Source organism: Pseudogymnoascus verrucosus (genome assembly GCF_001662655.1).
Source record: "Pseudogymnoascus verrucosus strain UAMH 10579 unplaced genomic scaffold scaffold_12, whole genome shotgun sequence".
Classification (NCBI taxonomy): domain Eukaryota; kingdom Fungi; phylum Ascomycota; class Leotiomycetes; order Thelebolales; family Thelebolaceae; genus Pseudogymnoascus; species Pseudogymnoascus verrucosus.
The window spans coordinates 100,524-126,996 of NW_017263663.1; the positions used below are offsets into that span (position 1 = coordinate 100,524).

The window sequence follows — 26,473 nt, forward strand, 5'->3', positions numbered from 1 at the left end:
TAAATCTTCTTGAGTTTCTCAATCGCAACTCGAGAACTTTTTGGCGGAGTTATCTTAGCGCAAGGCTAAGATTGCCTATATTACGCTAACCCACAAACGGTCAAGCTCTGTTTTGCTCAGGTCGAAGCATCATGGGTTACAGGTTGGAGAGGAGACCTCGTAAATAAATCAATACTGAGAATTATGATCATACTCTAGGTTAAATACAAACAGAAATACAAACACATTAATCACTGTTTGTGTTCATTCGCACCAGACATTCATATTGACAAGAATTCAGGAAATACTGTTACACGTGAAGGAACCCAATCTTCATGCCGAATCCAAAAAGGGAACACAATGGATGATTATAAAAATCCATTTGAGTAGACCGGTACAAAGCAAAAAGTCATCGCTCAAGACCAGAACCCGGCGATCATGAGATGAGACCCCCTTTCATCCAGTTTCCGTCTTACAGACAAGTAAATACGCCACCGCTGTATCAATCAAACAATCTCTTTCACCAACCAATATCTGTGAATCGAAGGGGTATAAGTTCCCTAACAGCACTTTCCTCCCTTGGCGGAACCATCATCTGCCGGCTTGCTGAGTGAGATATTCGTGCCTGCGCCGATGTTGGCCTGGGCTCCGTCGCCGCTATCAAGGGCCTTGCTCGAGACGATACGGTAAATTTCTAGCAGGGGGGGTTAGCTACTGGACTGGCAGAATATCCTGTTTTCGTTCTGGACGATCGTACCTGTGAGGATGTTCTGGAAGGCCAGCTCGACGTTGCTGGCATCGAGCGCGGAAGTCTCGATGAATGAGAGTCCGTTGTCACCTGCGTAGTGTCAACTCGAGTCTCTTTCGCATAGTATTTTGATATCACGTACTTGCGAACTGCTTGGCCTCCTCGGTCGGGACAGCCCTCAGGTGCCTCAAATCGCTCTTGTTACCAACCAGCATGATAACAATGTTGGAATCAGCATGGTCCCTCAGCTCCTTCAACCACCTCGTAACGTTCTCGTAAGTCTGGTGCTTGCTGATGTCATAGACCAGCAGCGCGCCAACAGCACCTCTGTAGTATGCCGATGTGATGGCTCTGTATCTCTCCTGTCCCGCAGTATCCCAAATCTGAGCCTTGATTGTCTTCGCATCGACCTGGATGGATCTGGTCGCAAACTCGACACCGATGGTGGACTTGGAATCTAAGTTGAACTCATTGCGAGTGAATCTGCTCAGCAGGTTGGATTTCCCGACACCTGAATCTCCGATCAGGACCACTGTAGAGGGAGGGTTAGCATTGTGCGCGGTGTGTTGTGCTGATCAGGACGGGGCCGGATAAGGCATAAGGGGCAGTCCATACCCTTAAAGAGGAACTATTTGCGGAGAAGAGATTAGCTATCGGAACCGCAGGAGCATAAGAAAAAGATTGAAATAGAGCTATAGCTTACATCGTATTCGTCGTTAGCCATGTTGGCGGTCGTGATGTCGTGGTGATGATGGGGGGGAGGAGGGGTTGTAGAGAGGTTCGTTCGTCACCGCATCACACTATGTATTTCGTCCGGGTGGATGTAGTGGACAAGGCAACACGATTAAATTGGCGAGCCCGCAGTTGCTGCACCACACACGCGCCACACCGCGCCACACCGCGCCACACACACATGGAAGCTTAAGAAGCTCGTCTAGCCCGTTTCAGTGAATTCACAATAAAGAAGCCAACGACGAACAAGCAACAACAAACATTCTTTGTCCAGTATTTAAAGGAAGCAGGGCATTCTTCTTGAACCTACATTACATTAATACAACTCCTAAATACATAAAAGTTCAAGTTAACGTGTCATTCATCCTCTAGAGGCTCGTACACACGTTTCATTACACGCCTGGACCCTGGAACCAAGGAGCATTATATAGTCACGTGTGTGTAAGTATTCTCATTCTTTGATATCGATATCGTTCAAACAGCCTAACAGGATATAGAAATACTCTAGACGCGGCCATCCTAGGAGCTAGGCTCTGCTCTGAACCTTGCAGCTGCATAAAGTCGAGGTGAAGCTGTACCAAAGCACAACGTCGCTCTTACTTAACTTGGCGATGAATCTCGAGTGCGGTGTGCCGATTGCCGCCTAAACAGACAATGGCATCCAGTTCCCCGCCACCAGGTTCAGGTTCAGGTTCAAGTTCAGACAGTGAAAGTGATGAGGATGTATATGTCGTCAAGCGGATCCTGTCCGAAGGAGGTAGGGACGAAGAACGGGTATTCCTTATCGAGTGGGAGGGGTATCCCCTTTTAGAATCTACCTGGGAACCCGAGGAAAATGTCCTAAGTAAGGACACATTAAAGGCATGGCAAGAAGAAAAGCTCCGTCAACGAGAAGGTCTTTCCGAGCCATTTGACACCGATGAGTTCGACAAGCTTAAAGAGGAGTATGACAAGCGCAAACTGAGGCGAGAAAAACTTGGGCTTCCACCACAATCAAAGACCTCGAAATCCGAAAGCAAGGGAGATTCCTCCAGCGATGAAGCCGAGGAGGCCTATGTTGAAGTTCCAGACGCTGAAGGAATACCACTGTCAAAGAAATCACAGCAAGCTCGGGTAAAACGCCGCGATACTACTCTCAGTGACGATGATACTGTTATGAATGATGCTCCTACAAGTGAAGATCGATCTAGAAAAGAGGCCAGACCCACCAAGAACGGGACCGAGACAAAGGCCAAAGTTCACAAAGCTCCAATAATAGAAGCACCTAGCGCAACAGGTTATCAAGGAACGGCTCATAGAGGCCCGGTCTCCCACTCTGCCGATGCCCCAAGAGAGCGATCAGGAAAAGGAAGGCCGCGTACGACCGGACGGGGTAGCCACATGGCAATGTCAAAACCCAAGGCCCGAAGAACCATCGAGAACAGGATCTTAACTGAAACCCGTTCAAAGGAGGCAAAGGCACCGCAACTCTTTACAAACAAGAGCCAGGAACGCAGATTCGAATTGGGTGCTAGGGGGTTGGCAGATCGTGCTCCTGCGCAACTGCCCCGCCTGATGAATCCAGCCGAGTACCGTATTCGGAAGAAGACCTCAGTGCCAGTTCCCGGGGGAGCTCAAAGCACACAGACGCCAGTCTCTACACCAGGTGACCAACAACCGGTTCCCAGTTCAACGGCGGCAACGGCACCTATGGTATCTAGTCCCGAAGAGTTCATTCCTCAACAGGAGGCTACTGCCGTCGGATTTGGGGAAGAGCAGCCAAACCACTCTCCTATTGCCACATTTCATCCACCTACTGCACCAATGGGCTCAACTTCTTCAATTCCAATTCACGGCCACCCAGCCAGTTCCGGAGCGCAAGATGTGGCAAATGTCCTTCCATCAGCACCAGTACGAAAAGTATCACTGGCTAATTACTCTGCGAAACAAAACGGTGTCGCGCCGAAACCAGTCTCTATGTTTAATCAGGCGCAGGGTGGTTTGAGTGAGACTACTCTGAAATCATTCTTCGGGGATCGTCAGGCTCAAGATGACCCTCTTGTCCTAACATTTATTGACGTTAGCGTTCACAACATGGCCTGGGGGGCTGCGGCCCAACAACTCCGAAGCAAAGATCTCACCTTCAACTACATCTGTCGATCTACAGATGTCGACAACTTCAAGTCGGAGTTTAATCCCACTTTATTGGCAAGAGGGAAGGTTACCGCAGGCACTGGAGATGACCAGAAAGTCCAAGACAGTATCTCCGCCCTGGGTGATTATTTAAGAGTTAACATTTCCGGTTTGCTTTATAACTTGGAGTCTCTCAATGTTGTCATATACCCGACACGATGTGAAGAATGGAAATTTATCGAGTCCGGTGCTCAGCTTCAGCACAGCGGTCAACTATCGTTTTTTTCGTTCACCACGCCATCAAAACTCGTGTGCCCGTCTTATAACAGAGAGGCAGAAAGTAGGATGTCCAAAATGAAAGTTAATGGATGTGAGGACTATCAACTTCTAAGCAGGGCAATATTTGGATTCAGCTACCAAAGTCTCCACCAAGTCGACAAGAAAAGCCCTCGGGACTCGTTTTTTCTCCTGTTCCCTAACATGACAGCCCCACTTGCAGACCATACGGCTGCCTGGTTACGGTCCTCAAACAAGGAGTGCAGGATATATACTTGCCAGCAAGCTGGGTCTTGGCGCCAATTTGTGAAATACACTGGTAATCCAGAGGGAGGGAGCCTGATTATCCACCACAAGATGATCTCCTTGATTCCGAGATACCCAGAGCTTCAAAAGTTCTTGCTCAACGGATTAAACAACGTGTGGTGTATAGATGAAGATTTTCCAAAGGGCAAATACTTAATAAGGCTCTTTCCCCATGGAGGAGCGGTATGCCTAACCTCGGGATTCCTATCCGGAGAACCAGAAATGGCTCTATTCTTCTTGAACTGGTTCTTGTCGAAAAGGGGGGGGTCTCGAGCTTCATCTGGAACTTGGAAGCTACTCGTATGCCGTGATATATATAAATTTGTATCTGACCAGGCAATCGGCGCTGCCAAACGAAGAGCGAAACTTCTTGAGACCCTTCCAGCCGGCCTTACTGATTCTCAAATACAATCTATTGCTACCGGCATCGGACTATCAATGAAGAATTGCAAAGATCGTTTCGATCTTATGGATGTGGTAGGCAGACTTGTTCACCCGAAGAACGAGAAGGAAAGAGATCTCGACGCCGTGTTGCAAGCGGATGATACTCGTACCCTAATAGTATTTGCGGATGAAGAGATTAAGCCGTCCGATGACCGTGGGCTCATCCGCTACTTCGCATATTGGTCGGTTCTTCATTTGAAAAAATTCCGCAAATTCGTTGCCATCGGCTCGAAAACAAGCCCTGAAGAGCATGAGGAGGCGGCTGCACAGCCGCCAAAGATATCAAATTCCTCCGGCACAAAGCCTCCATCAGAAAACACACCACAGGATCGGCCTCCGTCTAAGAGCCCTGGGACATCGAAGTGGAAGCGCAGCTGCTTTGCTTCTGTAGATGGAGCAGATGACGATGACGATTATGAGCCGACCATCGAGCCTCAGCCAGATACGACTCAAATATCAGAGACAGATGACTTGAACGCCGGCGTCGCTCCAGAAGACTTAAACCTAGGGGTTCTTAAATTTATCGTCGAAACGGGTGTAACCTACATTGTGGCGACGGATTTCATGAACCGGGCTAAGGGCAACCACGAACGGGCAATGATGCTCTACGAGTTTTCAAAAAAGGCCAAAAAGCAGGCTGAAGAAGCCGCTGGTGCGCCGGTGGCAGCTGAGACGCCGCCGGTTCCTCCTACACCTGTCACCGATGCAAATGTAGCGATCCCATCCACCGAGGCCGTCACCACCGAAGACGTCGTCATGGAAGACGCACCACCTGTCGCACCGGACGCTGCACCGTCTACCCCCCAACCCACGGATACCAATTCCCCGGCCCAAAACAACGTCCCGGATGCCCAACCTTCCTCTCAGACCTCAAACTCAGGCATCATAACTTCCGAAGCCGGCCTCCGCTTTGTCCCACGCTCCGTGCGCTCATCTGGCACAGTGCGAAACGAGCTGAATATCCGACCTGGCTATGTTCCGCCGGAGGATAAAGAGGTGTACAAAGTGAGCCGCGGACGCTCAGGGAGTGTTGAGAGAGCGTCGAAGTCGAGGTCGCGGAGTGGTTCTAGTGGTGTAGAAGAAGGGGGGATAGGTAGTGGGGCGGCATCAGCATCGGTGTCGCCGGGTGGTGTTTTGACGCCTGTTACGCCTGCTACGCCTAGTGAGTGGCGGAAGGATCAGATCGATCGGATGGAGGGGGTTAAGGGGGCGGAGGAGGGGAAGGGGGAAGGGAAGCTTAGTACGTTGGAGTGGTATGCGGAGATGAAGTTGAAGGGGGTGGAATGGAATCACATCGCTGTTGTGGGGTGGGAAGACGCGTTTAAGTTGCTGAGGGTTGAGTATAAGAAGAAGTGATACCCTCGGTTCTTTGCATTGCTGGTTAATGTTGCTTCACTGGCGTCGGCTATTTTTTGCGAGTAGGCTATCTTGCATCATTCATGGAGCTTAGGGCTGGCGTATATTTCAGAATTCAGGGAGCTTAGGACTGGCGCTTAGTTTAGAAGATATTGCTATCTTATAGCACTAATCGAATAGGCTCAGGAGTCAATAACGTCTAACAATTAAAGATTCTTTATTTTGCTACGCTTGAACACGCCTAATCTAACAAACATCGGCCACCCCGTTGTCGTGCTGCTCAGCTTTTTGCATTCCGTGACGCCCAGTGCTAGTATACAAACACATCCATTCGCCTCTCCGAACTCCGGCCTTGCCCCTACCCACCCCATTCCCAATCTCCATCTAAGACAGCTCCATAGCCTCGCCGTGGCCATTAGTGATGTTCATCTCGACAGCGCCCTGCTCGCCAATGAGCCTCTTCTCGTAGTCCTGCACGAACTTGACGCTGCGGGTCTGGTCGTAGAAGAGCTGGAAGCTGCGCTGCACGTCCTCGATACCGACCTGTTTCGCGCGGCGCTTGGCCATAATCAGCTGGCTGGTGGTAATCAGGTTGCTCGCGTATCTCAGGCCGGCCTCCTGTCCAATCTTGGTTAGGAGAGCCAGGGCGTCGGGGGAGACGTCGACTTCCTCCTCCTGGGCACGGATGGAGAGGATCTGCTGGATCTCCTCCTTGTTGTAGGAGTGCGTGGAGACGATGACGACGCGGTCGAGGAAGTCGAGGGGGAGGCCGTGGGGGGACTTGTAGGTGGTTCCACGGATGCGGGAGTTACCCCTGTTGCTGGCCATTATGACGATGGGGGCGAGCTTGTCCTCGAGCGCGCGGTTGATGAAGGAGAAGCACTCGATGTCGAGCATGTGCACTTCGTCGATGAAGAGGACGCCGGGCACGATCTCGGCCTTGCCTTCTTCCTTCCACTCGGCCACCTTCTGGTCGATCTGCTCGCGGACTTCGCTGCGGATCTCACCGGTGTCGCCGGAGAAGAGGGCGAGGAAGCCTTGTGTGCGCGAGTTGATGACGTCGATTTCGTGGAGGGAGACGGTGTGCACGACTTCCTTGCGTTTCTGCAGCTCGCCCTCGGGGCACTGGATGAACTTGGTATCGGCGCCCATGGCGTCGTATTCTCTCGACCTGCCCCAGCTCCTTCCGAGCTTGCTGATCTTGCCGGATGACTTGTCAATGGAGATGACATCGCCAGCCTGGACTCTCTCCTTGGTCATGGCGTCGATCATCTTCGTGCCCATGTCGTAGATGGTTTCCATGTCGGTTGTCTTGATAGTGAGCTTGCCCTGCTTGTTGGCCCCGGTCACCGAGCGGTCGATTTGGATCTCGACGACCTCACCCTCGATCATCTCGGACTCCTCCTTGATGCGCACGCCGATTGATTTGCGGAAAGATTGTGTGAGGGCTTCGGTTTTCGACATTTCGAGGGAGAAGATTTCGGAGGAGGCGAGCATCGTGAAAGGGACGTCTGGGCCGAGAGATTGAGCCATGCCCATAGCTATAGCGGTCTTTCCTGTGCTGTGAGTCTGTTAGTTCGGCGCCTAGGGACAATTTTCGGCGTAATTGGTTGGGAGAAACGCGCCTTGGTGGTCCTGCGATCAACAGGGCTCTGCCAGCAATCTTTCCCTGCTTGACCATCTCCAGAACAATGGCAGCGGCCTTCCGCGCCTTTTCTTGTCCCACAAGGCCTTGCGACGCTGCTCGGGGCTCCAGCGTATCAGTGTCGACACCCAATCCGCGAATATGCGAATGCGCCGCAATCAGGTTCATCCCCCGGAGCTCTTTGCTCTGAGGCACGGTCTGGATTGTCTGTGTACAGTCAGTATTCAAGCAGGTCATTGAAAATGAATTCGAGGTGTATGCAGAACTTACTGTAGCCATGTCGTGGAGTTATTCGGGGTATACAGGAGGGTAGGATGTGGAATGGTAGAGCGGGCGTAGGAGTGATGGTGGTATAAAGATCAATTAAAGATTATTAGCAGTAGCCCGTAGTAGGTAGTAGTACGGTTATCGCGAAGCCCACCTGTACCGTACCGCCTTACGCCCTGTCATACAACAAACGCAACGCCGCTCTAGCACTACAGTACGTACTACCTACACTTCCGCTGTACGCGACCTGACCGACGCGTCTATAATCTGCAGTGGTATAAATTCTTAATATATTGAAACAACTCAACAGCCAACGGCTTAACTTCGCGGCAAGTTGCATGTGGCCACACAAAGCCATACAGATTAAATTCAGAATCCGTAATTCAGATTTGGGGTTCTCTTTTCATGCGCAGCAGTCTACTCTTTAGGATCTCTTGACTACTACAGTTTCTGTCTACTTAATCATTGATTTTTAGCCACTTGTGCCTGCCGCCAGACCCTGCCGCCACCGACCGCCAAAGCCAGCCAAGCCAATTTAGTTATTGCTTCTCAAACAGTAATAACTGCACCTGAACTACACCTCATTTTTTTTTGCTTCTGAATCCACCTCAACTCCTCACGACTATATAACGCCCCCTCTTCTACTCGAAGCTCCTCCTCCTCCTGCTCTTTTTTCTATACATTTTAAAGAGAGCCTGTACAGCAGCTGCGATACCCCTCCTCGTCAACACCGCTTTTTGTCTCATCCAAGACCAGCCAGTCACCAAGGGGTCCACTACCCACTGTACTACACTGTACTGTAAGTTATTTGCAATCGCATTCGAAGTGAATCTATTTAGATCCTATATTCCTTCATTTGGCACTTGAATAGCACACCTGCTAACGTTCATCGCCTCAGACGCGCACTCCATACAAACCAGCATTGGCTTCCCTGGCCCTGCGAAATATCGGATGTTGCCCGAACGCGCATCCTACGGTCATTCATGATCAGGCGCATGATTGCCGAGTCATCATACCTGTAGCTGGAACGCTACGCGCAATCGCGCAATATGTCAGGAGACCGTTCTCACTGGGATTCACGGCAAAATTCGCCCCGGAGTCCACACCGAGGCGGCCGCGGTGGTGGCCGAGGTCAATATCGAGGACGCGGGCGAGGATCGTATCATGAAGACCGAAGTCGGGAGGACCAGGACGAACGAGAGCGAGAACGGCGCGCTGCTGCTGCGGAAAACTACCGGAATAATCGAGGGCAATATTCGCCTGCGGAATATCGTGACCGTAACAGAGGTATGTACAATTTGCCTTGGAAGGTCATTCTTCTGATTTGATTGATCTAAAACTCTGGCTAACTAACTGCACAGACAATGGCACGTCTCGGGACTCGAGCGAGCACGGATATCGTCGAACGTTACCAAAACCACAAGAGTCGACTCCTTCAACCCCTACTAGGTGCGGACTAGGCACTGAGTTCGCGTCAGCAATACAGTCGTTGGCTGAGTGGACCACAGAGGAGAAAAATTTACGTCTCAGGTGCGAACGGGCGAGGCAAGACTGCGATGAGGCAAGGTATATTTTCGATTCAGGGAAGCCTACACATTCCCAATTTCCTATTGAGGCGGAAAGAGCAAAAGAAAGATATGCTAAGGAAAAGTCGGCGCTTGAAGCTTTGGAGGCAAAGTTGAAAGAGGCAAATTCCAAGATATCCAGCACCACCACGGTCGTGGCGCAACACTATGATTCCCTTATTTCTTCCAAAGGTGGAGCGAGATCGTTTCAGCTTGGCACTGGGATCGAGAATGGGTTATCAGAAGCTGACGATAAGTTTTTGAAGCTCGAAAGGGATATGAAAGCCGAGAACCGGAAGCTTCAGGAGGAATTTGATTTGCGTCTTAAAGGTGCCGAAGATAGGATAAGGAGCGACTCTCGTGACCAGGTGGTCGCCATGAATTCATCTATATTAAGCAAAACCGATAATCTCCTTACGCTTAGCAGAGACGTCCTTGAGCTTAAGAAGCACTCAGACTATCACAAAAATCAGCTCAGTCAACAGCAGGATCAGCTGAGAGAATACAAAACTGCCATCAAGAAGCTTGGTGGAGCACCAGTTAATGGGTATTCAAGCGACGCTCCTTCTCCAGGCGATGAGAAGACTCTCATGCGCATCCAGTCAGTGGAGACTCAATTGGCTGCCGAACATTCGTCAAATCTAAAGCTAGCATCTCGAATCGAAACTGTCGAACAGGTACAAACCACTAATACGTTGGCAATGCAACAAGAGATCCAACTTGCCGTTGCTAATACGTCAAGCTTGGAGCTCGTACCAAGAATCGATGCTATCGAAAGGAGCCAAGCCGCTATGTTGCAAATACAAGATAATTTTGAACAGCTGCAACACAACGTCGGTGGCTTTGATGATGATCTAAGCCGCCATGACCAGAGAATCAAAGCCTTGGAGAGTTCTTCAGATAGACCTCAATTGTCGGATACCACTGGTCCCGGAAATGACACTACTCCTGTTGCAAGCCTAGTAACGCAACAGATAAATGCTCTTAAGAATTATATGAGCGAAAGCATTGTGGAGATCAAAGCATCACAGGATGCTTCTGACGGAGCGCATGGGTCACTAATACAAGGGTTACTTGGCAATGTCTCAACAATGGAGGCTAGGGTGGCTGGATTAATGAATGGCGTCGAAGCACTTCATGCTCAACAAAAGGCCACGTTTGACGAGTTAAGGCAGTTGTTGAGAAGGGTTGGGTCCCTGGAGTCTGACTTCGTTCATATGAAACCTGTCAAGGCTGTAGCACCGTTAAACGGATCGGAGAATGCGGCCTCTGCATCTACAACCGGTTTTCTTCAAAATGGCGTTCACGCACCAGGGATTGATTGGGGCCCAGCTCTAAATTCTTTGAGTAGTGAAGTGGCCGATATCAATCGCAGACTGGCCGAAACTAAGCAATTCGAAGCTGGAATCAACATGGGTATACGGAACTTGGACACGCGGATGAATAACATCTTTACCGATCATCTCTCTAAGCAGATCCTTGGGCAGCTCCAAACGGTGTATCCGAATCTCGTCCAGGTTGAAACTCTTGTCCGAGACTTAAACACTCGTATGGGACTCGTCGAAGGCACCTTTCACAATCATACCGAGAGTATTGGCTACATCAGAGATTCTCAGGACGCGGTTCAAGGTAGGCTACGAACCTGGGAGAGTAACTATACCACGGCGATTGCAAATTTATCGACGGCGGTAGACTCTGTTAGAGACTCCGTTCATATCCTACAATCCCCGGGTGTTGGCTTTAGGACGCCTGGTGGGAGCAACGAACAGGACGCGATTCAGGGTAGGCAACAAGCCGGGGATAATAACTATACCACGACGATTGCAAATTTATCGGCGGCGGTAGACTCTATTAAAGGATCCGTTTCTATCCTACAGTCCCAGGCTGATGGCTCTAAAGCTTATTTAAAGGAAGAAATGACGGTGCGGATGGACTCGCTATTCAAAGACCTTAAGGAACATATTGAGGCAGTATCCAAACGTTTGCAGAGGCAGATTGAGGATATTGAGCACCTAATCGAGTTCGATGAGGATGGAAAAGTGCAGTCAGTGAAAGAAGCGATCCACGTTCTCACGGAGAACTATGGGAAGATGATGGGAGAGTTCGACGCGCTTGATTACCAAGTGCAAAAGCTTAAGGCGGAATCTGCCTCGAGCCGTGAAGGCAGTGCCGTCAATCAGCCGCAGGTTGGCAAGGTACAAGAAACCGTGCCATCTGCCTCTGGCCCTAGGGCTGTTTCGACAGCACTCCCTTCCCCTGCGTCGTTAATATCTAGGCAGTCTGGAAACAAGCGCAGTGCTCCGTCTTCGCCTTCGGCTAGGTCACAAGTGTCTGGTCAGAAGCAAACAAGCAAGAGGAGACGAGAGGCCCAAGGGCCATTTGTGTTCTCGGATGGGGACCAGGAGTAGGGTGTTAGCTAGGGAAGCTAAGAAATGGCGTTTCAGGAGGTCGAGATTCAAGAAGAGCGCTTCTTACATTTACTTTTTTAGCGAGACGTTCATGGCTACTGTCCGACACAAAAGTTCATTTGGGCTTATTGCTTGCTGTCAACAATGCAGTACCAATTTTGCTTTAAATGCACGAAAGCGAAATATACGACCATACGATTTTAAAGGCTGCAGTGGCTCTAGCTGCTAAGTCGGTCACGACAGAACATCAATCACCTATAATGCAGCAAGTTGCCTTACTACATTTTTAATCATCTGGCTTCTATTAGAGCGAAGGAATAGGTGGTTGCAGCTTAGAGAGGGGAGTTGGCGTTTTCAGAGATACCAACCTATTACTATTGTTACATAGGCACAATAATACAAGACAACGATGCAACAAGAACAAAGACAACATCTAAAGCTAAGGGAACATATAATAAATGGACAACATTATGATTCCTTATTGTAATCTAGTAGCAGTTATGCTCCTTTAACTACTATTTCATCTCCCCCTTTATACACTTCTTTATCTACAACTATATAATTCTGTAACTATACTACCTCGTAGCTTATTCCCATTATGGGCTTACTTCCTCCTGTGGTATAATGCGGTCCCTATCACTGCCAAACGTCCCCTCGCCCTCTGGTATTATAGGCTCCTCCTGCGTCTCCCACGGCTTCTTTCGCCTCGAAGCGGCCGGCTGGGTCGCCTTGTCGGCGAGCACGGTAGGTGGGATGTCCATGATGCCAGGTATCGGAGCACCACTATTGATGAGGGCGACAATATCCGCGAAAGAGGTTGGGAAAGAGGGATTGGGGTCGGCGTTGGCGGTGCCGCTGGCTGGTGGATGCGGGGTCGACTCCCCAGCAGCGTCGCTCGGCTTTGGCGCCGGGAACTCTTCAGGGGATTGCGAGGCAAGATGCGCCTTGTACGCGTCGAAGTCGATTGTCTGGTTTGTTTTGCGCGCGTAGTAGAATGTTCGGGCGCGGATGGTGAGGTCTCTCAACTGGGAGGGGCTTGGGTTTGGGCCGAGGATGGCGGCGAGGCCAGCCTTGCGAACGTCAATGTCTTAGATGGAATTGGATTGAGTGGCGTAAATAGCGTAAGACATACCTGGAATTCACCATCTTTCTCCCAGTTGTAGGAATCCAGCTCTTGAAAGAGCTTTTCGTTGTTTGACGGCTCTGTCGACATTTCTTTCGACATTCCGGCCACAAACTTGGGAGTTGTTTGGTCTTCCATGTGAGTTTGTCGCTCGGCCGGTCATTAAGCGCAGGGCTGATGGACAAGGCTGACAGTTGTGCATGGATTAGTTAAACGAGGTTTAGCTCAGCCTTTTCGGCTTTTTCGCGTTTTTATTGGGTGGCTGGGGGTTGTCTGGCAACTGGCGTTTACGTTTACCATCCCCTTGGTCTTGGCACCGCGGAATCCACCACCGCGCACAAACTTCACCACCCAAGCCCGCCAGAGACGAGAGAGATCCACTGTGACAACCTCCTCCCTCTTCCTTCAACACCACTCAACGTTCGATCTTCACCAGTCTTCAATCTATACGTTTTCGGACCCGGCGCGATCATACTACTTTCTTCTTTTCTCGCTCTGATTTGATTTCAGATCGCTTGATATAGTACTGCCCCGTTTCTTTTTGCGCTGAGGAGCGGCGCGACCTAGTTCGACATGTCCGAGTTCATCGGGTGAGTTCCAGCCTCCGCGTCACAGCCTGGCCAACAAATCATACCGGGAATCCTTTAGCTAATCGATGCTCGCAGATCACGCATATCCCTTGTTTCGAGGAGTGATATTCGGTACGAATAGGGTCCAATTGCACGTCCCCAAAGGACCCAACTGACCGCCGCGGCTGCAGCTATGTAGGCACTTTGCATGAGATCAATTCCGAGACATCGACCGTTGCACTCGAGAACGTTACATCTTTTGGTACTGAGGGTCGGAAGGGAAACCCAGACGAAGAGATTGCGGCGAGCGACAGCATCTACGAATACATTGTCTTCCGTGGCAGTGATGTCAAAGACTTGCGGATCGAGGAAGCTCCAGCTGCGAAGGAGAACAAGCCACCACAGGTGCCAAATGACCCTGCCATCCTAGGTGTACGTCTATCACTCCCTTCAGAACCTCTACAGACTGCCCCCGAGTCAAAGCACATCCTGAGATGACGAAAAATTCCGGATGTAAACCATTACTTTCTCCGAGAGCGCAAACCCCATGTGGAGATTTCCGTTGCCTTCCTTCTGATCTATCCCAACATTATTCACTCATTTTATCAAATGTGGTGTTTCAAAGCTAACATAAATGCTTAGTCGGGATCTCGTCCTGTCCAGCAACAGCAGCAAGCGCCACAACAGCCGCCAGCACCTCCAGGGCAAGGTGGACGACAGTTCCAACAGCAGCCAGGGCCGCCACAGAACCAAGGCCAGCAGAACCCAGCCGGTCCTGCGTCCCAACAACAACAACAACAGTACCCTCCTCAGTTCTACCCTCCCCCAGGCCCAGGACAATGGGGCCGTGGCGGTCCACTTCCACCTGGAGCTGGATATCCTGGCATGCCTTATCCTCCACCTCCACCAGGGTGGTATCCTCCCCCAGGACAAGGATTCCCCCAGCCAGGCCCGTTCCCGTACGGCCCATATGGTCCATTTCCCCCAGGACCTCCAGGAGGACCCCCAGGACCACCTGGCCCACCAAACCAGCAATTCCCGCAGCAGAAACCTGCGCCAATCGGTCCAGGTGGAAGGCAACAGACAACACCCGGTCCCACGGATAAGTCTGTTGAGCCAAAGAGCCTAGGCGGCCAGGCCCCAGCTGCTCCAGGGCCCCATGCGAAGGGGCCAAAGCAACAACAGGCACCTGTCGAGTTGAAGGGGTCGCCTGTCCAAGCCCCAGCTCCTAAGGAGGCTCCAGCTGCCACAACTGGCCCTGCTGCTCCCGCTGCTACCAAGACCGCTCCAACTGGACCTAAGGGCGGCAGGATCCCACCTGCGGTCCCACTTGCAAGCCCAAGTGCTGCTAAAGCCCATGCTGCGACCACTAGCAAAGCCCCCGCCCCAGCAGTCAATGTTCTCGCTCGCTCTGCTGTCGAAGATGCTACTCAAGCTGCCACCGCAGCGGTCGCCGCGGCCATGGCCAAGCTTCCCCCTGTCGAGGGTCAGCACCAGAACGGTAATGCCATTGACAACCTGACCAGAAAGGTCAACGAAATGAGAACAAACGACACGATCCGTGCTCCCCGTCAACCAGGCGTCGGCGGGTTTGGTGGACGCGGTGGTGCGTCGCGAGGCCGTGGAGGACCTCGCCAGGAGGCCCGCAAGGTTGAGGTCCCCAAGGACGATTTTGACTTCGAATCATCCAACGCCAAGTTCAACAAGCAAGATCTGGTCAAGGAAGCGATTGCTGGCACTTCGCCTGCCGAAAGCCCAATTGAGGAGGCAGCACCAGAGACGGCGGCAACAGGGTCCTACAACAAGTCGTCTTCCTTCTTTGACGACCTGTCCAGCGAAAGCAAGGACCGCGCAGAGGGCGACTCCACTGGCAGGCGCCCAGGTGGCCGCGAATGGCGCGGTGAGGAGCAGAAGAAGAACTTCGAGACCTTCGGACAGGGCAGCGTCGATAATGGGTACCGAGGTGGTTTCCGCGGCCGAGGACGCGGACGCGGCGGCATGAGAGGTCGCGGACACTTTGGCGGAAACGGACAGCCCGGCGCACGCGGCGGGCGCGGTGCGCATCGCGGAGGAGCCCAGGAGGGCGGCCTATAACTCGCGACATAGGAGTTTTCAACGTTTTCTACCGATGTCGACGGAATGACGGACGGTGTATCAACAGACTCTTTACGGCGGACAAAAATCTGAAATATCTGGAAAAAGACAGCGCGTTTTTCTTCACATGTCTCGTTCTTTATGCTTTTGCTTGCCGCGCTTTTACTCGCTCGGCATTGGCTCGCTGTGTCTACCGTGGGGATTTTTCAAAGGAGTCTTGTGGGATACCAAGATTACGATTGTAGTGTGGATTTATCTACACATTTTTTTTTCTTTCATATTGTTGTACTACAAGCATTACGACTCGCATGATACGGTTCATGATGGAATCTGGGTGGCCTGGCGGCAGGTCATGGCCAAGGATCGGATCGAGGATGGATATGGCCAGTAGATGGATCTCTGTTACGGGGCCTTCGTTATGACGGCTGGTTTGCATAAAAATGGAGGTGAAAGGGGGGTTTGGTTTGATAGAGACTTGCAGCTAGATACTGCAGAGCATAGTCGAATAATAAATGCGTCAAACCAACAATATTTGTCTGCAATGTACAGTGATTCTGGTGTATTTTTTGTCGATATATGCGCGTCATATTCTCAGCTACTGTGCTCAAGCCATGTGCCGAGAATATATTTGAACTCCGACTTCTCAGCTTTCTCCTTTTAGAACAGCACGTTTATGTTAGTGTATTACGAACTATACTAATGTTTTATATTTCCTTTCTCCTTTACTTGCGGTCCTCTATGCTTTCATCCTTTATACACGTGTTCTGGAAGGGACAGCTCAGCTTCGAGGAACAACATTCCTCCGACTCCGCCACAGGGTTCCGCAAGCATCGAGAGCTGCCCCGTGTCCAATTCAGGACGCGATATACCAACTGCCTCTCAACTGCCGCACGCTGCTTTTCAACACGATCCCCAGCGCACTCGATGACCTGCCGTTGAAACCGCGCAACTTGATAATTGCTTGGAGGAAGACACATACCCCTTCGTGACGGGCATCTGCGCCATCAAACCGCCAATATGAATTTGTTCCGTCTCCTGGGTACGCATCTTTTAATTGGGGAAGGCTTCATGGGATGAAGGGCTAATTGTTGCGTAGCTGATTTCAGCCATTTGTTGTCCATTTTGATCCTGCTGGATAAGATGATCAGGACAAACGTGAGGCGCCCTCCTTCCAATGCGTCACGCCTACTCTGGAGCTATACTGACATCCCTCCCAGAGCTGTTCCGGAATCTCGTTCAAGTCGCAAGCATTATACCTCATTGTCTACGTGACGCGCTACCTTGGTATGCCACTCTTCGCCTCCTATCCAGGCGCTCCAACTAACAGCCCGCCCCGCAGATATCTTCACAACCTTCACGGACAGCTACTACAACAGCATCTTCAAGATCCTCTTCATCTCCTCCTCGGGCTACACGCTCTACCTGATGATGACGACCTACAAGCCCACGCAATCCGCTCCCCTCGACACCTTCCGCGTGCAATACCTCCTCCTAGGCGCCTTCGTCCTCGGCGCCCTCTTCCCGCCGGAATACAGCGTGCGCGAAGTCCTCTGGAGCTTCAGCATCTGGCTTGAGAGCGTGGCTATCCTGCCGCAGCTGTTCATGCTGCAGCGCACGGGCGAAGCGGACACGATCACCGTGCACTACATTTTTGCACTGGGTATCTACCGCGCGCTATACATCCCCAACTGGATCTGGAGGTACTGGTCGACTGGGCATCTGGATAAGATCTCGGTGCTGGCGGGGCTTGTGCAGACTGTGCTGTACAGTGATTTCTTCTGGATCTACTATACCAAGGTCATGAAGGGGAAGAAGTTCGCATTGCCGGTATAAGGGTGGCGTTGGACTGGATGGATGGGGGGGCAGATGAGGTTGTGGAGACTGAGCGTGGATTTGGGGCCGGAATGGCGTGGACTGTGTATTGAGGTGTATCAGATGATGATGTGGATTGAAAAACGGGCCCTTTTTGCCGTGTACGACTTAGCATTGGACTGGCGTTGGAATGGCACACTGGTTATTATAGACGCAGCGATTGCCGGGTGGTTCTACTGTGTTTGTTGAATATATATTGCAGCAAATCACCTATTACAGATCCTCTTCTCCGTGCTCTTGTCCGTGAACTCTCACTCCATGACACTACTAAATGGACTCACGCAGATAAGTGTAATGTACATGTATATTATCTAGACTATAAAAAACTCGTAAATCTCATAAGGACAACGCTCAATATGCCATCCCATAACCCCTCGTCCATCAAGAACCAAGCTCATATGGACTATGCGACATTCTATACGCCGACAACTCAACAGGGGTATACCGCCTCGGAGGAGGAGGCGGCATACGGTGATACGGATTCGCATACACCTCGTACTTAGCATACGGGTCGAACTTGTCGGTGCTTCCCATACTAGCATCTCTACTGATAGAGGTCTGCATGTCGGGGAAGTGGAAGGGCCCGGAGATGGCGGGCTTGCCGATAGACGGCGAGGGCTGCTTAGGCTCCCGGTCACGCTGGCGCTTCCGTAGGAACATGACACCGAGGATGACGAAGCAGATTAGGGCGGCGCCGCCAACTGCGCCTCCCACTATGGCGCCGACGTTGTTAGGGGCGGATGGAGGCGTGGCCGCAGTATCAGATGATGATGAAGAGGGCGATTCGTCTGACACCAGCTTTGTTGGGGCAGATATCCCTGCGCCGGTCGGCGGAGGCGAAGTGATATGGTCTGAAGACGATGAGGAAGCCGAGTCCGAAGAGTCCGAAGAAGACGTTGAGGTCGTACTCGAAGATGAGGGTGGAGGTGTGGTGGAGGTCGTTGGGGGGATGGTAGTGGATTTCTCAGCGGGAGTGGGAGTCTTCGTTGGTGTTGGCGTTGTTGTAAACGATGTAGGCGACGCCAGCAAGTGGTCTGTTTTAGGTGTATTTGCGCAGGCAATATACGCATACGTCTGATCCGGACCCGCGGTCAGGAGCGCAGTCGAGCAAAAGTCGTTACCGGCATCCGTGCTAATATCGAGTCAGGCAACTTTCTTGTAGACCAAACGGAGCATCCACACATACCAGTGAAAAGTCGTGACAGTGGAATCGCCGGAGATGCCACATCCAGTAGAGCAGGCATGGTTATCAACACATGCACCCGCAAGACCACAGTCACTTGCTGCTATGACTGTGGTGGGACAGAATCCCCATAGTTGCTTCTGTATGTCGACACGGCAGTCGAAGCCAGCGTCGGCAGTACGAGGATGGTCTGCCCTTCCCTCGCCGAATCCGCATGTCGATGCGCGAACTTGCTCCTGCCGCTTCTTAAAAAGCCCTAGGATGGGTGCAAGTAATCCAACAGTTGAGTTAGAGCTCGATGCCTGCATCAGCTTCTGGCCTGGCCGAGCCGTTGTCGATGCTTCGACCAAGTTATGATATTGAAGGGCAAGAAAAACGAGGGAAATAAGCAGGCTCCTCATTATGAATAGGAAAAGATCATCAATGCTTCAATGACGAACAACGAAAGAATAATAATGCGATAGACAGAGAATGAAACTTGACATATGAGTACCAGAGCAAGAAGTGGACGCACCTACTATGTATACTTACTTGCGAGGGGTATCATTTCCCAACCAACATTTTTCTGTAACGCTCTGCTTCATAGCTCCTGTTGGATGTTGTTATTTTGAGAGTCGTGGTGGATCGAGTACCAGTAGTCACTTTTAGAGTCTCCATACTACGACCAGGTAAACCAGTAACGAGGTCATCCCTGTGGTCGCTCTATGTTACAAAATGAAGCCATGGGCGGCTCGCGTCAACTGAGAGCGTTTATACCTGGACGGTGATTAGTCCACACGATTCCTTGGCAAGACTTAACCCTTTAGCCCACAAGCCAGCCGCCACTAACCACCACGGGAGGAGCCTCGCCCTGACAGACCGACAGGCCATATTTGGCAGGGAGCCACCGAAGGCAACCACGCCATTTATCCACCCGCCAGGGCAGCGACGCCAACAGCTGTCAACTGTATCGTTTCAGTATATTGAATAAGCGCGCAATAGCTGCCATGAACACCATATCGATATGAATCCTCAGTTACTACAACTAACAAATCTCAACGGACCATGTCCCGGAAACTCAGGGTCCTGGTTTCAACCATCTGCCTGTCCTTCGCTGTTGTGTCAATTCTAATCAGCGCCACTTATCTTTCTGGCTCGTCGTCTTCGCGAGAGTTTGTTAAGTCATGGGCGGGAAAACTGTCGCCATCGTTGAACAGCCCATCCTCAAATTCCACAGGTGAGCCCGACGATTAGCGGAAGCAACGGGATTGAGTACTGACACCTCCTGAGCAGCTCCCCAAGATGCTAGTGGGAAGCCTGATAATGGCCTGGTCCCGGTCCTGCGAGAAGGCAATGCAACATTACTCGAAATGGCCCCGGCCTATATCAAGTCTATCATGACGCCGGAGGACAATACCATCCCTCGAATGGAATGCCCAGCTACAGAGGGCAAACGATACGACTACCTCAAAGCAAAGTCGGAGAAGCCGTTCTTTCGCGCCGTGCGACCAAAATACTTCTTCGCCATCGACCTACATCAGTGTATCGACCTCCTCCCAAGGCTAATCAGCTCTGCCGTAGAAGCCATGCGCTTCCTCGGTCCCGAGAACTGTGCCTTATCGATAGTAGAGGGCCGCTCTACCGACGGGACCTTTGAAATCTTGAAGCTGCTGCGCGCAGAAATCGAGACTATGGGCGCCTCATATTACTTCAATTCCTCGGATCTGAACCCCACCTCTGGAGCCCGCATTGAAATCCTCGCTCAGCTACGGAACCTCGCCGTGCAGCCTCTGATGGCCCAACCCGAGAAGTACGATGCTTCTACGACAGTCATCTTCCTCAACGATGTCGCGATATGCAAGGAAGATATCCTCGAGCTCATCCACCAGCGCCTGCACCAGTCCGCCGATATGGTGTGTGCCATGGATTGGACCTATGTCGGCGAGCACCCTACTTTCTACGATGTGTGGATCGCGCGCGATATGGCCGGGGACACATTCTTCAGTATCCCACCCGACGGGAACTGGGACTCCGCGTGGAACCTGTTCTGGAACAACACGCTAGCGCGGGAGCGGTTCTTCGAGCACAAACCCTTCCAGGTGTTTGCGTGCTGGAACGGGGCGACGGCGTTCACGGCGAAGCCGCTGCTAGAGCTTGCGATGGGATTCCGTGGCCCGAAGCAGAAGGAGTGTTTCCAAGGGGAACCGGAGATCTTCTGTAAGGAGCTGTGGAAGGCGGGGTATGGAAAGATTGCGGTGGTGCCGAGTGTCAACTTGGAGTACTCGAATGAGCGGGGGAAGGATATCAAGGCGCTAAAGGGGTATGCATCGCAGTGGGTGGCTAAGGATGGGGATGATCCGAAAGATACGGCATCAAAGATCCAGTGGGTAAAGGACCCGCCGAAGCTGGTTAAGTGTATGCCGAATTACCAGGAACAGACATGGGTGCCGTGGGATCAGAGTTTGGCGTAAAAAGAGGTTACATAGCAGGATATGTGTAAGACTATTGGCACGGAACAATATACAATAAAATAATAATCCATCATTGCTATATAAGTCTGTGGGAAGACAGTCCTTGCTCTCCCTTTGGACGTGGTTATTATATGATCATACATATTAAACGCTTTCCGCCAGCACAATGTGCGCAAGGATCTCCGCTGTTCTCGCCACGTCTTCAGCGTGCGCTTAGTCGTAGAACGCTTCATCCAATTCCTTTAACGTCTTCCCGCCAGTCTCTGGAACGAACTACTAAGTCCATGCGAATGAGAGGAGACAGAAGACCGCGAAGAAGGTGTAGAACATAACTTCGGATGCGACATAACTCGGCACTAACTCTCGGTCTCACATGTGCATCTGCGAAAGCGAAATAAAGTCACTGCTACTAAGTCTACTTTAAAGGTAAATGTATTTTTTTCTCACGGATGTGGAAGTGCTATCTGTTTAGATGACTAGAAAGGGTTGCACAATGCTCTTTCACTGGTACAGCAAGCTAATAGAAAACCCGAAATTAATTTCTAAAAAGTTGTCAATGCCAAGGGCTTGTCATTAATATTCCGGCTTCACTTTACATATAGCTCAATGAATACAAAGGGGGGTGGGGGGAAATGGAACGAATGAAAGGAGGAAAGACGCCATGTGTGCATGAGTTGACAAGCTTGAGCATGTACTGCATTCACGGTCCCCTCGAATCTCAGGCAGGACATCCGCTCGCAGGGTAGTTGCAGCTACTCGCTACTCTGCCTCCAGTAATCGCAACATTGTTGAAAATGAAGTTCGAGCACGACCCATTGCCGCAAAGAATGTAGTAGTCCTTCGCTGTATCAGTGGCTGTTCCAGTCACATTCTGGAATAACACATTCTGAATTAGGACTCCTGAAGAAGGGTTTCCTGTCGCACCACCGTTGAGGTAATCTTGCTGGACGTCAATGCCGAAGGTGGAAGTGTCACTGATGGCGATGTTGGAGTACGTGACGTTGGCGATGTAGCCAGTTGTGTTATAGTTGGTTTTGATGCGGCAGCCATTCTGGGAGTCAATGACGGAGGAATTAGTGAACTATAGTATGTGTTAGAGATATCTGTCATGAATATATCACATTCTTATTTTTCTACTTACCAGAATATTCGTCACGTTATTATTGGACTTTCCTCCCACTGAGCCAATGGATAATCCGTGTCCACCATGGCACTCTAGATTCGACACTGTTATGTTATTACCGCTTGTTATAGCCACACAGTCATCCTGGTTGTAAACAACACTTCTTTGGACAACGATATTGCTCGATGAGCTAACGTCAAAGCCGTCCGAGTTGTGTGCCGCTGCCAGCCTGTTGCTGCGACTGTTAGGAGCATCACCCGCCGTGTTATTCAGGACCAAGTCCTGGAAAACGACATCGGAGCTGCCAGAAATGGTAAATAGATGGACGGGCCAGTTCTGGATATGCAGATTTTTAATCACGGACTTTCCGGTCACTTTGTTGACGACGATGAAGTGATCTGGTTTCGGGACTCCTCCGTTTGAACCAAGGCCGTCCCAGTAAGCCTGGCCGTTGCCGTCAATGATTGCGCCAGGGTTGGCGGTGATACTGATGCTCTGGCCGCCAATGGTGATAGGGTTGAAGGTGGAAGAATTGGTGAAGCCAAAGGTGGTTAGTCCATCGAATGTCACTGTTGTTCCTGTTTTGAGCCCAGAGAGGTTGATTGCGGAGCCATTTGGAGCGGCAATATTGGACAAGACAATATTGGTACAAGATGCAACGGCGGCAGAGATCTGAGAGTAGTCCGTACATACGCATGGTGTGCCTGATGAAGCGGATGTAGTGAGGGTGTTAGCTGAGCTAGTAATCAAAGTCTCGCTTGTAGAGGCAGCAGACGCAGAAGACGGAGCAATGAGAGTGGTGGTTGGAATAGACGTATGAGTAGATGTAGTCGAGGCAGTCGTGGTCGCCGTACAGCTCTTAGTGTTCTTAGTGTTTCCGGGAGCCTTGTGATCTTCAGGCGTACATCCTTCATCATGGAGATCACTTGGGTCAAGATAAGTGGTATCAACCCACCACTCGTCCTGGAAGTTCTCACCGAGAATAGACCGAATCGGGATGGATGCATTCAGCTGCTCGCTGAAAGTCGCTCTGGGTCCTTCTTCCCGCACAGATCCAGGACCATAGTTCCCATACTCTCCAAATGTGACATTGCCAATATTGGGCGTACTTGTAGACCATTGTTTCCAACCAGCGGGGTCAATAATGTTTCCCAAGTAACTCCCTTGGAAGACTACTCGGGCGAAGGATCCCCAAGGTCGACCAAGAGAGTTGGTTCCTGCGGGGATGGTGTCGTTAATTCCAGTAATGTTAGAGCGACTGATAATGTACCATGAAGGGTTGGTGGCACTGCTGCGGCCTGAGGCAGTGATGGAACCAGTTGCGATCGTGCGGATGTCAATGTTCTCGAACCATGCAAGTGCAGTTTGTCCGAAAATGAAGTCTACAGCACCGACGATAAGACTTTTGGCATAGAGCTGGGAACCTGTACAGATACTTCGTCAACATACGTTCGAATAATCATTCTCCCGCGACTTACCTGTCTCCGCAAGAAGAGTGTCCTGATATCCAATCAGCTGACAGCCATAGTAGCCCTGGCCTGTGGTCTCTGCAGAGACGGCCAGGTTCTGGCCATTCTTTGGAATATGACCAAAAGTGTTGACAACGTTCAAGTTGTATACTTTGGTGTTTGGATTCCATTGACGAAGAGTCGCCGTAAGGTCATCATTCGTAGTGTTGATCAGCGCAAGATTGTATGTGATAGTAGCAGTGTTATGCTCATACCCCTTAGAGTTGCAGGTATAGCCTTGAACAGTAAGGTTAGACTTGAGACGAGGAATGTAGACTTGTTCCACATATGTCCCAGGGAAGATAAACAGATTTTGCGGTCGAGTAGTAGTGTGATTGAGAGCATTCACGCCCTCCTGAATAGTAGAGAAAGATCCTAGGTGTGGATGAACGCTGTTGTCCACTATAACCGCGCCTGCTTCGGGGGAGACCCTGGCCCATGGGCCAGAGCAGGTGTGCGAGGGTACATGCGAGACGGGGTAACCTGGAAGAGCCTGCGAAATAGCAAAGCAAGTTGTGAGCGCAAGATGGACATAACCAAACATGATGCCTCAATGCCCCTTGAACAGAATTATAGATGGTAGTCGACTGCTCTGATATATGGTTGAAGAGGGGAACCACCGAATTTATATTGTTCGGACGAAAGTGCGCCCATACCATGTAGTTATATTTTTTTCGAAGGGGACTCCACGGAAACTGGGACTCAGTTGTGGTGTTTCCCCAGCTCCAGCTCCAGCTTCATATCCGGGGTACCTACCCCGCCCAGTACTAGGTAGTAGGTTCCATCAGTTACGTGCTACGTACGGACATATTGTCCCTGATCTCGTTTTAGCGTCGACTTCCCAATGGGAGCTTAATTTCTCTGTACCTGTCAATCGAAGTTAGTGCGATTTTGCATAGAATCTGGAGAATCTGGAGAAAGAAAGTTTCCGCCAATTATGAAGCTTGGACCATTTTTATTAGGGAAATAAGCTCTTTCAAGCATTTACTTGTGCAGAATGTAGGGGTGATATACGCACCCCCTGTTGTTATATAACACCGGCCACGCCTAATTAGTAATTTCGCAATATTTAATTAGAGGTTCTGCCGATACCTAGCTTTGCTAACTATTTGTACTGTAAAATAAGTAACTGAACGGCAGACATTTCGTGCGACCAATGTTCAATTCCCACCAATACAATAATAGTGCTCACGTACCGCCGTTGCTCTAGACATTGCAGTACTACTAGGCCACGCGTCCTAGTGAGGACTATTTGCAATTTCCCATCTAGCTTCTGTCTAACCACATGACCTGGCACGGTACAAGTATTTTCTACAGTGCAGTAACTAGGCGGTCTATGCATCCAGCCTAAGAATTGCTTCTAGCCATGGCGGGAATTTTGTGTAGTAGTTGTCAGAAGTTAATGTGTATTACTAGAACGTTGTTATCTGAATACCCACCAAGGTAATTCATGAGTACGGTATGGCGTCGGATCAACCACCACCAAGGGTCTCGTGCTCTAGTTGAAATGCGTTTACCAACCTAAAGGGCAAAACAAGCATTTAACGGGGTATTATCTGCTTCCCCTTATCCTGCTTCTCTCTCTCTTTCTTGGTAAGTGGTTTTGCGGATGGCTCTGGGGCCACGGTTCCGGGTGTTCCTGGAGCTGCAGAACAGCTGCAAGCAACCGTACCATCCGTAAGGCGCCCTGGACGCTTGGCCAGGCGTTTTTCCTCGAAGTTGCGCTCCACATTTGCGGCTTCAAGGAGAGATCTTATCAACTCGTTGGCCATAGTGACAGTGCCCGTTGGAGTCTTGGTGCCTTCCGAAACAGGAGTGGGAAGTCGACCAGCTGCAGATGCAGGATCTGTAAACATTAGCATATTACCCTTCTCAGCTTCGCTCCGTCAGTCTATAGGCGCCATCCCATGGGCTCGCCAGTCCAACAGTCCGCTAACCATGGTTAATTGACCTGGTTTTGCACACATTCGTCTACAAAGGAGGCAGTTCTACGCAAAATTCAAAAAGACGAAGTCTTTGTAACCATGGTTAATTGATTTGGTTTTGTGCAGATTCATCTAGAAGTAGGGCAGTTCTCCACCAAACCAAGAAAATACGAAGTCTCTGTAACCATGCATGAACTTATTTTGCGCAGATTCATGTAGATGGAAGTGGTTTTGCGCAAAATCCAAAAGCATGAACTTTTGAAACCATGGTTTGAAGGATATTTTGCGCAACCCCATTAAGAAATATATGGTTTTGTGCAAAATCAAGAAGAGCTAAAGAACACGAGTTACTCGAAGGAAATATCAACAATACGGGGAAAGGGGAGAGTTGCCAAATATCTAGGGAGACGGTCATTAGGATGGCAAAGGACGAATTCCGGATGTTAGCCAATAAGGAGAATTTCCCCTCGATGCAATCCATTTTGTAACGGCCGAATATTTCAATTATAAATTAAATTCGTTCGTGGCGGAGCGGGGGATACGCCTGCTTATTTCCCGCCGGATGGGACAAGACTTCACAACTATCAAAGTATCGCCACATATATGTAGGAGCTTGCAAGAAGGCCCATTAGCAAGAACTCTGTCAGTAAGAACATCCATTAGCTATAAAGTTCGACGGTGAGATTATCCGACAGTGAGAATGTTCGGCAGTGAGAAGGTCCGTCAGTCGACAGTGAGAAGGAGCAGTGGTGAGAAGGAGCAGTGGTGAGAAGGAGCAGTAGTGAGAA

General features: G+C 50.5%; 10 protein-coding genes across 10 annotated transcripts; 5 read left to right on the top strand and 5 right to left on the bottom strand.

Annotated features, from left to right (window-relative positions):
• Positions 1-158: 158 nt before the first annotated feature.
• RAB11B (Ras- protein Rab-11B) lies at positions 159-1,521 on the bottom strand. The gene is made up of 5 exons (XM_018272554.2): positions 1,431-1,521; positions 1,343-1,355; positions 870-1,259; positions 737-817; positions 159-673 (listed from the first exon to the last, which is right to left on the bottom strand). Exons 1-5 carry the CDS (start codon positions 1,449-1,451, stop codon positions 540-542), a joined length of 639 nt encoding a protein of 212 aa, XP_018132076.1. The 5' UTR covers positions 1,452-1,521; the 3' UTR covers positions 159-539.
• Positions 1,522-1,696: 175 nt separating this feature from the next.
• On the top strand, positions 1,697-6,165 carry VE01_03057 (uncharacterized protein). The gene is made up of 2 exons (XM_018272555.2): positions 1,697-1,900; positions 1,957-6,165. The coding sequence occupies exon 2, from the start codon at positions 2,114-2,116 to the stop codon at positions 5,951-5,953; it is 3,840 nt and encodes a 1,279-aa protein (XP_018132075.1). The 5' UTR covers positions 1,697-1,900; positions 1,957-2,113; the 3' UTR covers positions 5,954-6,165.
• Positions 6,154-7,944, bottom strand: RVB2 (RuvB-like protein 2). The gene is made up of 3 exons (XM_059463500.1): positions 7,869-7,944; positions 7,579-7,805; positions 6,154-7,514 (listed from the first exon to the last, which is right to left on the bottom strand). Exons 1-3 carry the CDS (start codon positions 7,875-7,877, stop codon positions 6,338-6,340), a joined length of 1,413 nt encoding a protein of 470 aa, XP_059319847.1. The 5' UTR covers positions 7,878-7,944; the 3' UTR covers positions 6,154-6,337.
• A 200-nt stretch (positions 7,945-8,144) lies between these two features.
• VE01_03059 (uncharacterized protein) lies at positions 8,145-12,368 on the top strand. Its single transcript, XM_059463501.1, has 3 exons — positions 8,145-8,664; positions 8,764-9,152; positions 9,227-12,368. The coding sequence occupies exons 2-3, from the start codon at positions 8,915-8,917 to the stop codon at positions 11,836-11,838; spliced, it is 2,850 nt and encodes a 949-aa protein (XP_059319846.1). The 5' UTR covers positions 8,145-8,664; positions 8,764-8,914; the 3' UTR covers positions 11,839-12,368.
• On the bottom strand, positions 12,294-13,090 carry VE01_03060 (uncharacterized protein). Its single transcript, XM_059463502.1, has 2 exons — positions 12,971-13,090; positions 12,294-12,908 (listed from the first exon to the last, which is right to left on the bottom strand). Exons 1-2 carry the CDS (start codon positions 13,061-13,063, stop codon positions 12,435-12,437), a joined length of 567 nt encoding a protein of 188 aa, XP_059319852.1. The 5' UTR covers positions 13,064-13,090; the 3' UTR covers positions 12,294-12,434.
• Positions 13,091-13,270: 180 nt separating this feature from the next.
• On the top strand, positions 13,271-16,143 carry VE01_03061 (uncharacterized protein). Its single transcript, XM_018272559.2, has 4 exons — positions 13,271-13,551; positions 13,627-13,662; positions 13,722-13,962; positions 14,173-16,143. Exons 1-4 carry the CDS (start codon positions 13,535-13,537, stop codon positions 15,622-15,624), a joined length of 1,746 nt encoding a protein of 581 aa, XP_018132164.1. The 5' UTR covers positions 13,271-13,534; the 3' UTR covers positions 15,625-16,143.
• Positions 16,144-16,355: 212 nt separating this feature from the next.
• ERD2 (endoplasmic reticulum retention protein) lies at positions 16,356-17,780 on the top strand. The gene is made up of 4 exons (XM_018272560.2): positions 16,356-16,663; positions 16,721-16,779; positions 16,842-16,908; positions 16,964-17,780. Exons 1-4 carry the CDS (start codon positions 16,642-16,644, stop codon positions 17,455-17,457), a joined length of 642 nt encoding a protein of 213 aa, XP_018132161.1. The 5' UTR covers positions 16,356-16,641; the 3' UTR covers positions 17,458-17,780.
• Positions 17,781-17,795: 15 nt separating this feature from the next.
• Positions 17,796-19,364, bottom strand: VE01_03063 (uncharacterized protein). The gene is made up of 2 exons (XM_018272561.2): positions 18,683-19,364; positions 17,796-18,628 (listed from the first exon to the last, which is right to left on the bottom strand). Exons 1-2 carry the CDS (start codon positions 19,078-19,080, stop codon positions 17,878-17,880), a joined length of 1,149 nt encoding a protein of 382 aa, XP_018132162.1. The 5' UTR covers positions 19,081-19,364; the 3' UTR covers positions 17,796-17,877.
• Positions 19,365-19,487: 123 nt separating this feature from the next.
• Positions 19,488-21,177, top strand: VE01_03064 (uncharacterized protein). The gene is made up of 2 exons (XM_018272562.2): positions 19,488-19,895; positions 19,952-21,177. Exons 1-2 carry the CDS (start codon positions 19,724-19,726, stop codon positions 21,127-21,129), a joined length of 1,350 nt encoding a protein of 449 aa, XP_018132167.1. The 5' UTR covers positions 19,488-19,723; the 3' UTR covers positions 21,130-21,177.
• Positions 21,178-21,571: 394 nt separating this feature from the next.
• Positions 21,572-24,710, bottom strand: VE01_03065 (uncharacterized protein). Its single transcript, XM_018272563.2, has 3 exons — positions 23,731-24,710; positions 22,271-23,676; positions 21,572-22,210 (listed from the first exon to the last, which is right to left on the bottom strand). Exons 1-3 carry the CDS (start codon positions 24,302-24,304, stop codon positions 21,848-21,850), a joined length of 2,343 nt encoding a protein of 780 aa, XP_018132168.1. The 5' UTR covers positions 24,305-24,710; the 3' UTR covers positions 21,572-21,847.
• Positions 24,711-26,473: the final 1,763 nt, after the last annotated feature.

Bases quoted from the DNA above. Each gene is read 5' to 3' on its own strand.
- RAB11B (XM_018272554.2), bottom strand. From the start codon at position 1,451: ATGGCTAACGACGAATACGAT. The intron at 818-869 runs GTACGTGATATC...GACACTACGCAG, and splicing joins GGAGGCCAAGCAGTTCGCAA to GTGACAACGGACTCTCATTC. The intron at 674-736 runs GTACGATCGTCC...CCCCCCTGCTAG, and splicing joins CTTCCAGAACATCCTCACAG to AAATTTACCGTATCGTCTCG.
- VE01_03057 (XM_018272555.2), top strand. From the start codon at position 2,114: ATGGCATCCAGTTCCCCGCCACCAGGTTCAGGTTCAGGTTCAAGTTCA.
- RVB2 (XM_059463500.1), bottom strand. The intron at 7,515-7,578 runs GCGCGTTTCTCC...ACAGACTCACAG, and splicing joins TTGATCGCAGGACCACCAAG to CACAGGAAAGACCGCTATAG.
- VE01_03059 (XM_059463501.1), top strand. From the start codon at position 8,915: ATGTCAGGAGACCGTTCTCACTGGGATTCACGGCAAAATTCGCCCCGG. The intron at 9,153-9,226 runs GTATGTACAATT...CTAACTGCACAG, and splicing joins ATATCGTGACCGTAACAGAG to ACAATGGCACGTCTCGGGAC.
- VE01_03060 (XM_059463502.1), bottom strand. From the start codon at position 13,063: ATGTCGAAAGAAATGTCGACAGAGCCGTCAAACAACGAAAAGCTCTTT. The intron at 12,909-12,970 runs GTATGTCTTACG...GACGTTCGCAAG, and splicing joins AGAAAGATGGTGAATTCCAG to GCTGGCCTCGCCGCCATCCT.
- VE01_03061 (XM_018272559.2), top strand. The intron at 13,663-13,721 runs GTACGAATAGGG...CCGCGGCTGCAG, and splicing joins GTTTCGAGGAGTGATATTCG to CTATGTAGGCACTTTGCATG. The intron at 13,963-14,172 runs GTACGTCTATCA...ATAAATGCTTAG, and splicing joins ATGACCCTGCCATCCTAGGT to TCGGGATCTCGTCCTGTCCA.
- ERD2 (XM_018272560.2), top strand. From the start codon at position 16,642: ATGAATTTGTTCCGTCTCCTGG. The intron at 16,664-16,720 runs GTACGCATCTTT...ATTGTTGCGTAG, and splicing joins GAATTTGTTCCGTCTCCTGG to CTGATTTCAGCCATTTGTTG. The intron at 16,780-16,841 runs GTGAGGCGCCCT...CATCCCTCCCAG, and splicing joins ATAAGATGATCAGGACAAAC to AGCTGTTCCGGAATCTCGTT.
- VE01_03063 (XM_018272561.2), bottom strand. From the start codon at position 19,080: ATGAGGAGCCTGCTTATTTCCCTCGTTTTTCTTGCCCTTCAATATCAT. The intron at 18,629-18,682 runs GTATGTGTGGAT...ACTCGATATTAG, and splicing joins ACTGTCACGACTTTTCACTG to CACGGATGCCGGTAACGACT.
- VE01_03064 (XM_018272562.2), top strand. From the start codon at position 19,724: ATGTCCCGGAAACTCAGGGTCCTGGTTTCAACCATCTGCCTGTCCTTC. The intron at 19,896-19,951 runs GTGAGCCCGACG...CCTCCTGAGCAG, and splicing joins CCCATCCTCAAATTCCACAG to CTCCCCAAGATGCTAGTGGG.
- VE01_03065 (XM_018272563.2), bottom strand. From the start codon at position 24,304: ATGTTTGGTTATGTCCATCTTGCGCTCACAACTTGCTTTGCTATTTCG. The intron at 23,677-23,730 runs GTAAGTCGCGGG...GTATCTGTACAG, and splicing joins CACTCTTCTTGCGGAGACAG to GTTCCCAGCTCTATGCCAAA. The intron at 22,211-22,270 runs GTAAGTAGAAAA...CACATACTATAG, and splicing joins ATAACGTGACGAATATTCTG to TTCACTAATTCCTCCGTCAT.